This window comes from Dromiciops gliroides, chromosome 4 (genome assembly GCF_019393635.1).
Source record: "Dromiciops gliroides isolate mDroGli1 chromosome 4, mDroGli1.pri, whole genome shotgun sequence".
Taxonomy (NCBI): domain Eukaryota; kingdom Metazoa; phylum Chordata; class Mammalia; order Microbiotheria; family Microbiotheriidae; genus Dromiciops; species Dromiciops gliroides.
This window is the reverse complement of record NC_057864.1, coordinates 201,456,280-201,471,589: the sequence shown is the minus strand read 5'-3', so window position 1 is coordinate 201,471,589 and position 15,310 is coordinate 201,456,280. Positions and strand designations below refer to the sequence as shown.

The 15,310-nt window shown below is 42.8% G+C and overlaps 1 protein-coding gene across 1 annotated transcript in view; it reads right to left on the bottom strand.

The window, feature by feature from the left end:
- The window catches only part of SDK2 (sidekick cell adhesion molecule 2), a 462,515-nt gene that overhangs the window by 97,331 nt on the left and 349,874 nt on the right, over positions 1–15,310 (bottom strand). Inside the window, exons 19-24 of the mRNA XM_043963496.1 lie at positions 10,344–10,539; positions 10,045–10,143; positions 8,348–8,539; positions 4,583–4,704; positions 3,862–3,971; positions 3,539–3,689 (exon numbers count right to left, since the gene is read on the bottom strand). Coding sequence (XP_043819431.1) covers positions 3,539–3,689; positions 3,862–3,971; positions 4,583–4,704; positions 8,348–8,539; positions 10,045–10,143; positions 10,344–10,539 — 870 coding nt within the window. The remainder of the gene's footprint in view (positions 1–3,538; positions 3,690–3,861; positions 3,972–4,582; positions 4,705–8,347; positions 8,540–10,044; positions 10,144–10,343; positions 10,540–15,310) is intronic.

Below are 15,310 nucleotides of genomic sequence, written 5' to 3'. Positions count from 1 at the left end.
TTTCAGTAATTCCCTTAATTGGTCTTCCTGCTTCCTGTATCTTGCCTCTTCAATCTACCCTCCACAATGTTCCTTTTCTTTTCTTTTCTTCTTCTTCTTCTTTTTTTTTTTTTGCAGGGCAATGAGGGTTAAGTGACTTGGCGAGGGTCACACAGCTAGTAAGTGTTAAGTGTCCGAGGCTGGATTTGAACTCAGGTACTGCTGAATCCAGGGCCTGTGCTTTATCCACTGCGCCACCTAGCTGCACCCCCTCCACAATGCTCCTAAAGTATGGACCTGATTTTTCCATTCCTCTGTTTCAGAAATTCAGTGGCTCCCCATTATCTCTAGGATAAACTACAAATGCCTCTTTGGCATTTAAAACCCTTTATAGGCTGGCCCCCAGGCTGCTTTTCCTGTCTTATTTCATATAACTTCTCCGTATATATCACATTTCAGACAAACAGGCCTATTTGATGTTTCCTAAGTTTTGTGCTCCATAGCCTGTCTCTTTAGCTTTGTGAAGGCATTGTTCTTCATGCTTGGAATGTTCTCCTTCTCCCCACCTCCACTTCTTGGAAATCCAACTAGGTCTTTATTAGTATGAGTAAAAAATCCTGTGAAGCGGTTGCGTTATTGGAATTTGCACTGCACAGGTCTGCTGGACTGGAACCAATGACCATATTTTACATAATTATAACTTTGAATAGTACCAATCTGAACACATGTGGCTACTTCACGGATTCGTTACTTGCGCCAACCAGGACCTCCTTATCCTAGCTCCCTTTAAGGTTCTCAGTTCAGCAAACAATTCCCTTGTGAAGTCTTTCCTGATCTTTCCAGCTGTTCTTCTTCTCTATCTCCTCATCCCCCCCCCCACCCCCAGTTAGGATCATAAGAGTATAGATTTAGATCTGAAAGAGAACCTTCAAGTCCAGTAAGTCCAACACCCTCATTTTATAAATGAAGAAATTGAGGCTGTAAAAGGTTAAGTGACTATTCAAGAGTTATACAGCTGTCTGAGGTCCAATGAAAATGTAGGTCATCCTCATACTTTTGTATAGAGTTTGTATTACTTATCCCAATAGAAGGGATCTCCTCCTAATAGAACATAAACTCCTTCAGGGCAGGGACCAATTCACCTTTGTATCACCAGGGTGGAGCATATAGACAGCATTTAATAAATGCTTGTTGAATTGAATTTAATTGAATTGCTCTTTGGAGATCAAGGAAAGGTCACCATCTTGTGTCTAATGACTTGGCTTGTAGGGTCAGAGTATACAGCATATGTCTAATTTGGGATTATTTTCCTTGGTTGTTAACTCAAGGTAGCCTAGGAACTTTATTTACCCTTAAGTTGACTTGGTATGTGGTAGACATTAGTAGGTGGTGTAGGTATGTGGGATACAGATTTCTCATCAAATCCTGAAGGTTGCTTATGAATATAGTTGAAATACAAGTCATACAAAGAGTCAGATGGGTAGCCTTGATCTCATCTCTTCCTTATTCCTTCTCCTGGCCCCTTCAGAACAGTCCCAGATGCCCTTTGACCTCCTCATCCGTAGCATTCATACACACATGCCTTACCACCTCTCCTCACTATCTTCTGCTTTATCTAACTGCCACATAAGCCTCCCTCCTCCCAACCCTTGGCTCATGAAAATACTTAGTGTAACAGACCAGAGACCATTAGGATGGCAATTGATGGGATTGCTAAGAGGGAGAAGGAACTTTATTCCCATGATCTGGTACCTGTGAAGGAAAGGTAATGGGCCATGCACCATTAAGTGAAGCTAAGAGTTGCCCAGGGCCTTCTACTAAGTCGGTGATTACTTTTTTTATTCCCCATCTACTCTCCCTTGGGTATTAGAGGGTTAACCTTTTAGCTACTTGGCACACTTAAAACCCTGTGAGTTATGGAAAGGGGAAGCTGACTCTTGAAGGGGGCTCAAACATTGCTTAGTAAGGAGATGCAGAATGTGAGTAGAGACAGTTATACTAAAAAAAAAATAAAATAAAAAATAAAAGTATCTCCAAGGCAAGCCCAACACACTTCAAAGTATGGATATGGATCTCATTGAAGCTTACAACAGTTCCACGAAGTCCATAGTATAAGTAGTATCATTCCCATTTTATGGATGAGAAAATCGAGGCTTATAGAGAAGTTAAAGTCACACATTTAGAAAATGAGGGGTGAAGGAATCAAACCCCAGGTTCAATATTTTTTCCCTTTCTCCACTACTTCTTTGTAATAACCCCTGCTTATTTTTGGTGCCAGGAGCTATCTTTGGAAGATTCATAAGTTGTTATTGCTACAAGGGAGCTCAAAGATAATTAAGCCCGATAGTTCCCATTTACTAGTTTGCTAATCCCTTAGGGGGTTCATAACGATTGTCCAAAGGTTTCACACTAAAAATTTCTTTAATGGTGCTTTAAGTATTAAATAATTGTAAAGGATATCATGAATAGTATATTAAATTGTCCTGGGTGGGGAGGGTTGTTGAAAAGGGTTCATGAAACCAATAATGTTGGCAACTACTGATGTAGTCCAACTTCCTCACTGGACAAAATGAACAAACAGACTCAAGGAAATGAGTGACTTGTCCAAGGTCATAGAGCTAGCAAATGGAGGAACCTGACCCTGGGTCTCCTGAGTTCTACTAGATCACATGATGCTTTCTCCCACTGCTCTAACATCTTGACTGTCCATTATCTGCTCGGTGGAATATAAGGGTTAAGGATTTTCCCTCCTATGTCTCAGAAGAGAGCTCCCTCAGAGTGGGATTGTATCTTGTCTGAGGTCACATTGCAAGTGAAGAAGCATTTATTACAGTGCAATCACTATGTAGCTAGGGATTGCAATGAACACTGGGGATACAAATAAAGACCAAAACACTGTCCCTGCCCTCAAGAAGTTTACATTCTAATGAATGGCATAGAAATAACTAGGTATATGAGAGATATATTCAGGCACAGGGATAATGTCTCTCTTGATCCCCCTGAATTTTAATGCCTAACCCTTTTCAAATCACCTACTATCTATTTTGTACATGCCTATAGATGTGCAAGTTGTCTCCTCCCCAGGCTAGACTGTAACCTCCTTGTGGCAGAGGCTGTTTTTGTTTCCCTAGTGTCTAGTGTGTACCTTGTACATCGCAGATGCTTAATAAAAACTTGTGGATTAATTAAAAAGAGAACATAGGTATGCCTGAACAGAGGGTTTTTTTTTGACAGCAGAAAACCTTCCTCTGTCTCTTTCTCCCTGCCCCTCCCTCCCTCCCATTCTGTCTCCCTCTCTTCCATTCTGTCTCTCTCTCTCTCTCTCTCTCTCTCTCTCTCTCTCTCTCTCTCTCTCTCTCTCTCTCTCTCTCTCTCTCTCAGCAGAATGCTTCTCTGCCTTGTGCCGAATTCTGATGGGTGATGGGCATTCAGAGCACCTGTCATGTTCAGTGTCCTCTATGGGTACCAATTAGTGATGACACCTTTGCAGAGACTCACAAGCTGCTCCAGTGACATCGTTTCCCTACTCCCCCCATCCCTTCCCAGGAGTCTGTCTCACCATCCAGCGCAGCCAAAGGCTAGTCTCACTGGCCGTACGAAGGGTCACGTTGGCAGGTGCCATGTCAGGTGGAGCTTGGAGGGTTTGGATCTTGCGAGAGGGTTGGCTGGGGGGGCTGGTGCCCACAATATTCACCTGGCGCATGCGGAAGCTAAGGGTAGGGGAAGGGAAAGGGGAGGATGAGAGACCTAGTGAGGATGACAAGCAAATTGTCCCCAAAAGGGAGGACTGGGGCTGCAACCCTCAAAACCAGCTTCCCATCCCTTGCTCCCCTGGTGCCAATTACCCCTTTCACCTTGATCCTGCCCCTCCATCTGCTTTACCTGTAGAAGGTGTAGGGGTTGAGGTTGGGCACCTCCATGGAGCGGGCATCAGGTTCATTAGTCAGTTGGTGGATCAGTAGCCATTCTTCTCCCTCACCCACCACTCCCACCTGAGAAAGGGGAGGGGTCATCAGAGCAGAAAGGTTAGAGCACTGCTCAGCCGCCTGGAGGCATTTTCCAGGAGCTCTGAGTCTGGCCCAGAATCCTAAGAGTTACAGATACACTCAGTGCTCTCTGCTTCTGCTCAGGGTTCAAGGTATAAATCACAGGAGACCCATTTTGTAGATAGCAAGAATCAGGCCCCAAATCAGGCCTCCGTATTCCTGAACCCCAGAATGTGACTTTTTAGCATGACTGTGAAGAATTCCTTAGGGACTGAAATAACTTTGCTGGCTGGTGTTTCAGGAAGCAATGGAAAAATCTAACCAATTTCCTTTCCCCCCACCCTCGGGTTGACCACATAGTCAGAGACTGATATTGGTATATGTGACTTTGGGGGCAGAGGAAGTAGCAGGGATTAGGGTTGGGTATTTTTAGTGCATTTGAACATTTGATATGTCAGCATGCACATGTGTTTCATATGCAAATCATCTTGGAATTAAAATTTTAGACATTCATTACAATAGGGTTATGACCTAATTCTTATGGGCAAGACTGGACATGTAGTTTGCTTGTCTCAGGCATGCTGGATAGAGATGGAGACTCCTTTCTCTGGGATTACCTGTGCCTCCACCAGCCATCGGGAGATGGAGGTTTTCCCATCATAACCAGGTCTGAACTGCAACGTCACAGAGCGGGGGCCAATATTGGAGATGCCCAGGTTTGTGGGAGCTCCAGGGAGTTCTGAAAGAAAAAAAAAACCCAGGGACATTATATAAGAAGGGAGAAAGATCTTTACTCTATCCCCACCAATCAAGACTATACTGGATAAGGGCAGCTAGGTGGTGCAGTGGATAGAGCACCAGCCTTGGATTCAGGAGGACCTGAGTTCAAATCTGACCTCAGACACTTAACACTTACTAGCTGTGTGACCCTGGGCAAGTCACTTAACCCCAATTGCCTCACCAAAAAAAACCCCAAAACCCAAAAAACCAAAAAACTATACTGGATATCCTGGTATGCCCACCATCTCCTCTTTAATAATGCCTGAAGGCTTCCTTGGAGTTTATAAGATCAGAGATTTAGAGCTGGATGGGACCTTGGAGGGTAATCAAGTCCAAACTCCCTCCCCCCCACCATTTCCTTTTTCTTTTGGTTTTGTTTTGTTTTTGTTTTGGGCAATGAGGGTTAAGTGACTTGCCCAAGGTCACACAGCTAGTAAGTGTCAAGTATCTGAGGCCGCATTTGAACTCAGGTACTTCTGAATCCAGGGCCAGTGCTCTATTCACTGTGCCATCTAGCTGCCCCCACCCATTTTCACAGATGAGAAAATTGAAGCCCAGGGTCACATGGGTAGTAAGCATCTAAGATGGGATTTGAATTTGTTTTGTTTTTGCGGGGCAATGAGGGTTAAGTGACTTGCCCAGGGTCACACAGCTAATAAGTGTCAAGTGTCTGAGGCCGGATTTGAATGCAGGTCTTTCTGAATCCAGGGCCAGTGCTTTATCCACTGTGCCACCTAGCTGCCTCTGAGATTTGGATTTGAGTCTTCCAGACCTCTATCATTCTATCTGCTGGTCAGCACTGTTTTGGTTCATTTTGACCCTTCAATTTTATAATTATGGTTGTATTTTTTATTGTGCACTGCTTATATATTAGGGGCTGGTGGAAGGTTTGAACACTTCCAGAATGGTCCTAACAAGTAGGTTCTTTCACAAGATAAAAGGAATTTGGGGAAGAAAGGCAGCTTTGAGTCATGTGGCTTAAGTTTTTCCCCCTAGGATAGCCTCTCATGGTGGGATAGAATGTGTGTGAGTAAAGATAGCTAGGTGAGAGTTTTGCATGAATTAATTGAGTTTTGGGAAAATGGGACCTCAAACCAGAAGGCCAAGAAGTATTCACTCCTCATCTTACAGTCACTGGAATTCTCTGGTCAATGGTAAGGAAATATTTGTGCACTGGTGACAGTTTTGAGCTCATCTATGAGGACGATCTAATAATATCTAAGAGGGAGTGGAATGGGACAGGAGCTGCAGTGTGATGAAATAATGGGATTTAGCAGATACTCAAAGACCCACCTGGAGATTAATCTATACTGACTGAATCAAGTGAGAGTGATTGACTGCTGATTAAGCCTACTTCAAGTTAACTGGATTGTAATCACACCTGGCTAGCCCTTAAGAAGGTATTGTTCTCAGAAACTAGACTGTGAACTCAATTTGAGAACACCTTCAAAGCCAATGGATTTGGATGATGCCAACCAATCAGCTTGAAGCAGTGTGTAAGGACCACCTCTGTTCCAGACCTATAAAAAGCTTCCACAATCAGCTTTCTAGAGAGTTCCTGATTAAAGCAGGCTCATGGAGGAGGACTTCAGGAAGAACCCAACCAGGCTGGAACTCTAGGCTAGATTTTAAACATCACAACAGCAAAGTTCCACAATGACCCTGGATCAAGATTGTTTGGGGCATGGCCAACACTTGACAGCTAATATTCTGAGTCAACGACTTAGAACAAGGAGTTGGGGGGGCCTTTAGAATCAAAGAATTTCAGGACAGGAAGGGACTTCAGGGAGTCTGAGTGACATGTAGGGTCTCTGAAGCCAAGCAGAACACACCTAATCCCTCTCCCATAAAACAATCCTGTTGATCCTCAAAGGCAGGTATCATGTGATTCCCTAAACCATCTTTCCTTCAGATTTAACACCTCCAGTTCCTTCTGGTTATCTTTTTTTTTTTTTTTTTGGTCTTCTTAAAATCATGGCCTCGCTCGAATTTGTTGAAGTCCTTCCCATAATGTAGTACCCAGAATCAAACACAGTAACTCCAGACAGGATTTGACCACGGCAGAAACTGGTGTGACAGATAACTATCACAGTGATCAGAGGATTTGGAACTAGAAGTGACCTTCAAGGCCATCTAGCTTAGAGGTATCAATTCCATGGCTGTGTGTGTGTGTGTGTGTGTGTGTGTGTGTGTCCCACAACATTCCCTGGGGTGGCCCAAACCAGATTAAAATGTAATTAGGTAATACATAACAAAATGAATAAAAATACAATAAGACAGAGATAATGTTAATATGTGGTTTTCTAAGTCAATATGCAGCCCCGGGGATCCTTATGTATGGTTTAGTGGCCCCCAGTTCTGTTTGTGCTTGACACCAGTGTTCTAGTATAGCCATTCATTTTATACCTTACTCATTCTGGTTACTATGCTGCTAGTAACATGGCCCAAAAAAAACATTAGTCTTTGGGGCACTGTGTCACACTATGGACTCACCCTGAGCTTATGGTATAGTAAAATTCTCAGATCTCTTCCAGACAAACTGTGGTCTAGGCACCTCTCACTCCTCTCCCATCCCCGTCCTCTACTTATGTGATTGGTTCTTGATCCCCAGGTGAAAGACTTCATTATCATCATCATATTTCATCTTATTGTTTTCGGCCCATTGTTCAAGCCTCTTGAGAGATTTCTGGATCCCGATTCTGTCATCCCTCCCAGCCTTGTATCATTTGCAAAGCTGAAAAGTTTTTATCTATGTCACTGACAAAAGAAAAGGGCCCCAAACAGGTCCCTGGGTTAGTCACTACATACTACCCTCCAGGGTTACAAATAAATCTGTTAGTCACTAATCACTGGGCCTGATCATTCTAATACATCCAAGAGTACTATCATTTACCCCACGTTGCTCTGTTTTGTCCACAAAGACAAAATGAGGGGTCTTTTACTGAACCAGTGAGTCCTGACCAAGAAACTCTATATAGAGGCAACTAAGTGCCTTGGCGAATAGAGTGATGGACTTAGATTTAGGAAGAGCTGAGTTCAAATCCTGCCTCAGACACTTGCTAGCTTTGTGACCCTGGGCAAGTCATTTAACCTTATTTGTCTCAATTTTGTCATCTATAAAATGGTGGTAAAAATATCACTTACCTCACAGGGTGCCTAGGAGAATAAAATGAAATTACATTTTATTTATAACCTTCATATAGCATATGTAATGCTATATAAATACATATATTTTTATACCATTTACATAACATATGCAAAATGCTTTTCAAACCTTAAAATGCAATGTAAAAATTATTATAGCGCATGATCCAGTGGGATAACAGGACCTCTAATAAAGTGGGGCTGCTCTTGAGCACAAAGGAGTATGTGCCAGTGTCCTGTTCTTTTTGTGTGTATGTGTGTGTGTGGGGGTAGGTGCTAGAGAAGCATTATTCCTTGGACCCTCTCCCCAATATCCTGGAATTATGGGGATACAATATCTTCCTTAGAGGCACCTTATCCTGGACCTCAAGGGATATTTCCAGGAGAGAAGAAAACTCTTCACTGGGGTCTTGGGTGGCAGAAAGATATCTGAGGTGGTTTTACCTTTGCCAACTTACCTGGAGGGACCCCTGAGGAGATGGTAGAGGCTGAGACTTGGCCTTGGCCCTTTGAGGTCATAGCTGCCACTTCAATGGTATAGGTGGTGAGGGCAGTTAGGCCAGTGACACGGTATTCCAGGGTGACATTGGGTAGGTAATGTGTTACCCGGGTGTTGGTGCGGTTATATTCCTCCCAGGAGATCCGGTATCCTAGGGGGAAAAACAGGGAGAGGGATAGATACATGTTCAGCTATGAACTACCGGGGAGGTCATGACCCACTTTTCCCACCTGATAAGATGCTCCTTAAGGAAAATGAGTCATGTACTCCAAGGGGCTGGGAGTTCTTAGTACAGATCTATGGATTATTTTCTTTGTGCTTTTCAGGTATGGAAGAAGGACAAGGGGTGGCATTGGTTTGAATGTCTGAATATCTTGCCCAGTGGCCTGGCATTCTGGAGGTCTGGGCGTGCTTTCTGACCCATTTCTGTGTTTTTGATCATGCTTTTCCCTAAATCTATAACAACCCCACTTCCCCCTTTTCTAATCTGTCATTGTTCCTAACTTCTTACAAAAGCCAGCTTAGATGCCACCTCCTCCATGAGGCCTTCTCTGATCAGTCTTCCCTTCCCACCTCCCAAAGTGAAAATAACTTCATGGTTTCTTACGTTTCTCATAACACTTTGCCTTGGCCTTTCTTTTGTAAATGTTTCTTTCATTTTTAACTCGCTGTCCCTTCACCATAGTTATTTGTGTATATCCTCCCACTCTAGTAAATTGAAGACTCATTGAGAGCCGAGACCATCTTTTTATCCCTTGTTCCTAGCACAAGGCCTTACACATAGTAGGTGCTTAATAAATGTTTGTTGCTTGTCCATTGCTCCACCCTTACCAGGGAAAGGTGGGAGGCATCGGCATCTTTTGAGCACCAATCATCAACCCAACTAATAGCAGTTAGAATAGAAGGGGCCAAATATGGTTTTCTCAGTACCAATGGAATACTGAGATAGCATGGCTGCTGCAGAAGAGATATTAGAAGCCCATGGTAGTCACACCAACCATAGAAAAAGAAAGCCAGATACTTTTAACGGGAAATACTGGGGTATGTTATTGATTGGTGGTATAGAGAACGCTAGTCCTTACTTTCCTCATCTGTAAAACGGCACCTGCCTCATGGGCTGTTACAATGATTAAATGAGATAAGATTTATAAAGTGTTTTGCCAACATTATATAAATGTTGTCTACTCCTGATCATTTTCAGCCTATACCACCTCTATTCTAGCTCTTTTAATCAAAATTCTTCCTCTGGAAGAGGAACCTGGACTTTGACCTTGGGTCCCTGGACTTTGGTGAGCTATCAATAACCTTATCTTTCCCTGAACCAGGCCTCCAGTCATTCCCTGGCCTGTGCCATGCCTCTATCCCTTCCCCCATTTTCTAGTCACCCAGGATGTATAGTTGGAATCTGAACGCAAGGCCTGTCTTGCTTCCTGGTATTTCTATCACCAGTGCCTGCCTGGCATGTAGAAAGTGCTTACTAAATTCTTTCTCATTCATTCTCTGGATATTTTTATTGATTTAAAAAATTTTTTTCTAACTCTCTGGATATTCTTTAAAAAATAGGTAGGAGGATGATGGTGTTTTAAAGATAATCTTTTGAGGTCCTGTCTGTCCGGCCCTGGGATTCTGTGACACTAAGGAAAGGATTAGACCCACCAGTGAGGATGCCGTTCCTCTCCCCAGGCTCTTGCCAGCTGACCTTCAGGGAGGTGTCCAGGATTTCATTGAAGCTTAGGTGTCCCACTGGGCCAGGCACTGTTTCCAGAAAACAAACAAACAAATCCCACAATCCCCACCCCCAGACACAAGGAAAGTTAGAATCAGAGAGTGACTGCTTTTTTCAAAGAGACAAGATTGTGGCCTAGGTTGGGTCGGAGACAACAGCAGAAGAACTCAGGCAACTTTTGCAAAGAAAAGGTATGTGGGGGGTACTAGAGGAGGACAGAGGTACATACCGTCCTCATGGGTGCGCACCAACTGGGGCAGACTGCGGGGTCCGTCTCCAGGTGTGGTAAAGCACAGGACCGAGGTAAAGTACTCTGTGAATTTCTTCAGGCCTGACACAAAGCCCACGTGGATGCTGTCCTGGAAGTTGGGCCGGGCTGTCACCATGGTAACCTCTTCTTCTTGCTCAGGTTCCCAAGCGATCAGCTGGGGAGATGGGATGCTCAGTATGTCAGGTGGGGTAGGAGGAGCTCTATCAAACAAGCCAAGTTTGGCCTTAAGGAGGCCAGGCTGCTGGGCAGACAAACCTTTGCTGCTCCTCTTTCCATTGAGAGGACGCAAAAAAGATAGGCTCCCATTCCCCCACCCCCACACTATAACATCCTCTAGAGGAGGAGTACCGCCTTGATGTAATTCCATTTATTAAAAAACCCACCCTAAGGCTTCTGGGGCCTTTAGCTTGGGGTTAATGCTTGTTTTTTTCCCTAAACTGCTTTAGTTTCAGATTATTCAAGCTGTTGTTGTTCAGTCATTTCTCAGTCATGTTCCACTCTTTGTGACCCCATTTGAGAGTTTTGTGACAAGATACTGGAATGGTTTGCTATTTTCTTCTCCAGATCATTTTACAGATGAGGCAACTGAGGCAAACAGGGTTAAGCTACTTGCCCAGCATCATACAACTGATAAGTGTCTGAGGTCGGATTTGAACTCAGAAAGATGAGTCTTCTTGACTCCAGGCCTGGTGCTCTATCCACTGGGCTTCAGCCAAAAAAATCCTCTTCATCTGGAAGTTCCAACTAGCCCTCTTTCCTAATCACTTCCTTTACCCCATGCCATTTAGCTGCTTGTTTCCCCCCTTTCCTCCTCCTTCCTCCTCTCCCATTTTCCATCTCACTCTCCTGTTTTCCAGTCATTTCATCTGTCTCTCAGGATGACAGCTGGTCCCTGAGATTTCCTCATTTATTCGAAGTTGATTAAATATCAATTAATGATGAAAAGCAACACTTGATGAGTTTTAATAAGCATGAGTATTTATAGATATAAAACAATACCGCGGCCAATGTCTCCTGATTAACTCATGATTCTAACAATGCTTAATCTTCTTCCTTTCATGGTTTTATGTTTATAAACCATGTTTTGGCATTTAATTAGTATTGTGCAAAATAGCCTATAGCGAGTTAATTAGATACTAATTAGACCCTAAAAATACTAATCAGAAATACTAAATGGCATTTAATAAGTATGTTAAATATCCTCCTTATTCTAGTTATCTTGTTTTGTGGCAATTAAATTGCCAAACTTCTTTTGAGTAGATTAGAAGCAAGTTTAATGTTTTAATTCAATTTAATTTATGCAAATTTGAATTAATTATGAATTAGAATTAATTACATAGTACCTAAGCCTTTGCTCTCCAGTAAGTGTTAAATCTTGGTAAATATTTTATTAGTTGTGGACCAATTAGAATAATGACTGTTTTAAAAGATTGTAAAGCGCATGTAGGAAGGTGTCCAACAGATTCATCCCATCATTTTGCCAGTAAAAAACATCCAGAAACGAACAGACACATTTAAGGAAATGAGATCTTAAGGAGAAACAATATTGACTTTATGACTGTAGTTCCAAGCTTGAAACCCAAGATGGCGGCTGTGGTTTAATCCTTCTGTTTATAGAGAGTTTAGGGGTGAATCACTCCTTTTCTGCCAGTAGGGTTGGGATCCCTGTTTTATAGATGGGAAAGCTGAGCAGTGGTAAGAGAACTCAAAAGGTGTTACACACTTGCTTATTGTTTACATCTATTACCTATGGAGGAGGCTGGCTGGAAGAACAGGCATGGCCCAGCTAGGCTAGGGAGGAGACTATTGGGCAGGGTCTGAATGGAAGGCACTGAACTAGTAACGATCTAGTAATTTCTGATACTATACACACATATACATACATATGTATATTACTCCTGAAACAGTTCTTGACCTTCTCCCTCTTCCAGTTGATCAGAGGGGAAGGGATAGCTTTTCCCAGACTCATCCTACCAAGTAAATGTAGGCACTACACTGTTTCCATAAGAGAAACATGACCTGTAGGATTCTATGACATTAGAGTGAAATTGGAAATAAGCCTGGATGAAGCAATGTTTCCCAAGGCATACCTGTGTCTTTCTTTTTTAGTCAAATCCTATAATTTCATATTTGCAGAGAACTCCTGGTGTTCCTGGGGAACTCTGCAGATAGGCAACTTGTATGTAGCCTACAATTTTGGATAGTTGGGTGGGATACAAAGAAGTTAAATGACTTGTCCATGGTCAAACAACTAGTACATAGGTGCCTCTATCCATACACACACTTGTACATACATACACACTATACACATAAACACACACACACATTTCCTATGGAGAAGTTTGGGTTAAAGAATAGGCATGACCTGTTTATACACACATACATATCACATATTGTGCATATGAACGTACAGTATTAAAACACACACACACACACACACATATATATACATAAGTATATATCTGTATATATATATGCACATCCATACATACATGCAGGGTGTACCCAAAGTCTTTGTGTAGCTTTAAGCTATTACTTTTGGAACACTGTATTTGTGCGCATTTATGTAGATACACACTTATATGTATACATGTATATAATACACACACATATACAAACATGTATAACAGATACATATGAATGTGTACACATGTGCATTTACACACACACATATACACATAAAAGCACCTTAGGCAGCTAGGTGCACAGTAGATGAAGTACTGGAGTTTGAGTTAGGAAGACTTGAGCTCAAATTTTTTCTTGGAAATGTGGCTCTAAGTAACTCACTTGCCCGCTAAGCCTCAGTTTCCTTATCTGTAAAATGGGAATTATAATACCATCTACTTTATAGGGCTGTTGTGAGGACTAAGTGAGCTAATATTTATAAAGCACCGTATAAATGCTAGCTAACATTACTATGTGTTAGCACATATATATGCGTGTTTATAAAAATGTCTGTGGATAGAACACCAATATTTTACTCTCAATTTATGTGTCTATTCATTTTTTCTTTTCTGCTGAATATAGATCCTTCCCTTATTTATCTCAAACAATGTCTTTCTTACATTCAGGGTGGGGCGAGGGGGTTTAGAAGACTCTCCCAGAGGGCAATGGGTCATTTACCCTAAGGCCTGTGTTCTTGACTTTTTATTCCACAGCATAATAGGAAGAGCATTGGGCTTAGAACCAAAAGACCTATCCTTGAGTACCAGCTGTAATACTTGCTGGCTGTATGACCCTAGAGAAGTCATTTAAACCTCTCTGAGTCTCCATTATTTCCTATGAAAATGGGACATGCATTACCTATTCCAGAGGATTTCTGTGGAGAAAACACTTTGTAAATTCTATATACATAATACCATAGAAATTTGAGCTATTAATATCAGTGGTGATCATTAGATAGGGAACGTTAGTGGCTAGAGGGCTTTGGACACTCTGCCCAGGAGCCTGGCCTCCTGGGAATCAATTTAACCTGCTCAAGAGAGAGAGGTCATCCCACTTAGACCTAGTGGGTAGAGACTAGCTTACTACCTGTGTGCCCTTCAAGCCACTCCCCATCACTAGGGCTCAGCATCCTTTGCCTGTAATTGCTTGTCCTTCCTTCTTGAAGGGGACCAGTGACATCAGGAGGGTGATATCTTGACTTGCAAGTGAATTGGATTTAAGTGAGGGAATTGGATGAAACAGTTTCTCCAAGGACTTTTCCTGTTCTCAAACCTATGATTCTATGAGTGCTCACTGTATGTCACCTAAGAATAATAATTAAGTACCTACTGAAAGCGTTTTTATGATGGTGAAAAGAACGTGGTAACACTGAAGAGAAAGAGAAACCGATCCTCCCATCTTTACCAAGGCTCTTGTCCTCTTCTGGGTTGCTGGCTTCCCACACTCTTCTGAATTCTCCATGACGCATAATCAGGTGTTTCTGAATCGCTTGCTTTTGATCTGGGTAATCATAGGCTGAGGCCTCACTGCTTTGGCCTCCTTAACCTGCTTCTCTGGCCCTGCTGGGCCTCTTTTGCCTTTGAAGTTCCCTCTCCTATGGTCTCATTTGAAGCCCAAGTTTCCCAATTGGGTATGAAACTTTTATGCTGAAGGAGCTAATTGTTCCCAACTCGGTGACTTGGTGGAGAGATCTGCCTCCTGCTTCCCTCTTGAGTCTCAATTAAAAAGTCCTTCCCTACTAACGCCAAGAATGCTTTCATGGTTTCTGGTTTCATGACCAAGTGTTAACAGCTCCGTTTCCCTTCTCCTTTCCCTCGTAGGTCAGGAACTGTCTCATCTATCTGCCTTTGACGCATGTTCTGTAAGCTTCTTTTGGGTGAGGCTGTCTGTGTGCCTGGAAGGTCTCTACCTAAGTTTAGTGAGCCCAGGAAGATAAGAGGGTCCTTCTTTGTTCTCCAGAACTAGAACCTGCCGTAGTTGTGTCTAGGGCAAAACTTGATGAAAGAGTGGGTAGGAAAGGCAACAGTTCCTCCAGCAGTAATTCATTATGTAGACAAGGAAAGGTACATCTTCTAGAGAGAGTGGCTTGTTTCCCCTTCTGGACTAGGAGCAGAAGGGGGGCCTGGGAGAGGGATGCCACAGTGACAGGATCTTGAAGATGACATCTAGGGAGCACTTGTACACCAAGGCAAGGCTTGGAGGTGATGGATGTGGTATTGAGGAAGGATGCCTTTATATTCCACTAACATCATGAAGCAAAGCCCCATTTGCCCCATGCTAGTTACGGCTTTGCCTGTTTCTAAAGCTCTCTCCTCTCTAGTGTTGCCAGGAAGCATTTTCCTCTGGTATAGCCTCAATAGTTCCCACTGCCATAATCCCAGATCAAGGCAATTATTAGAGTAACAATTATAGGTATTGCACACACATGAATGGGTCCTTCACAGGAGGTTCAGGTGTCTGATAGATAAGACTGATAAGAT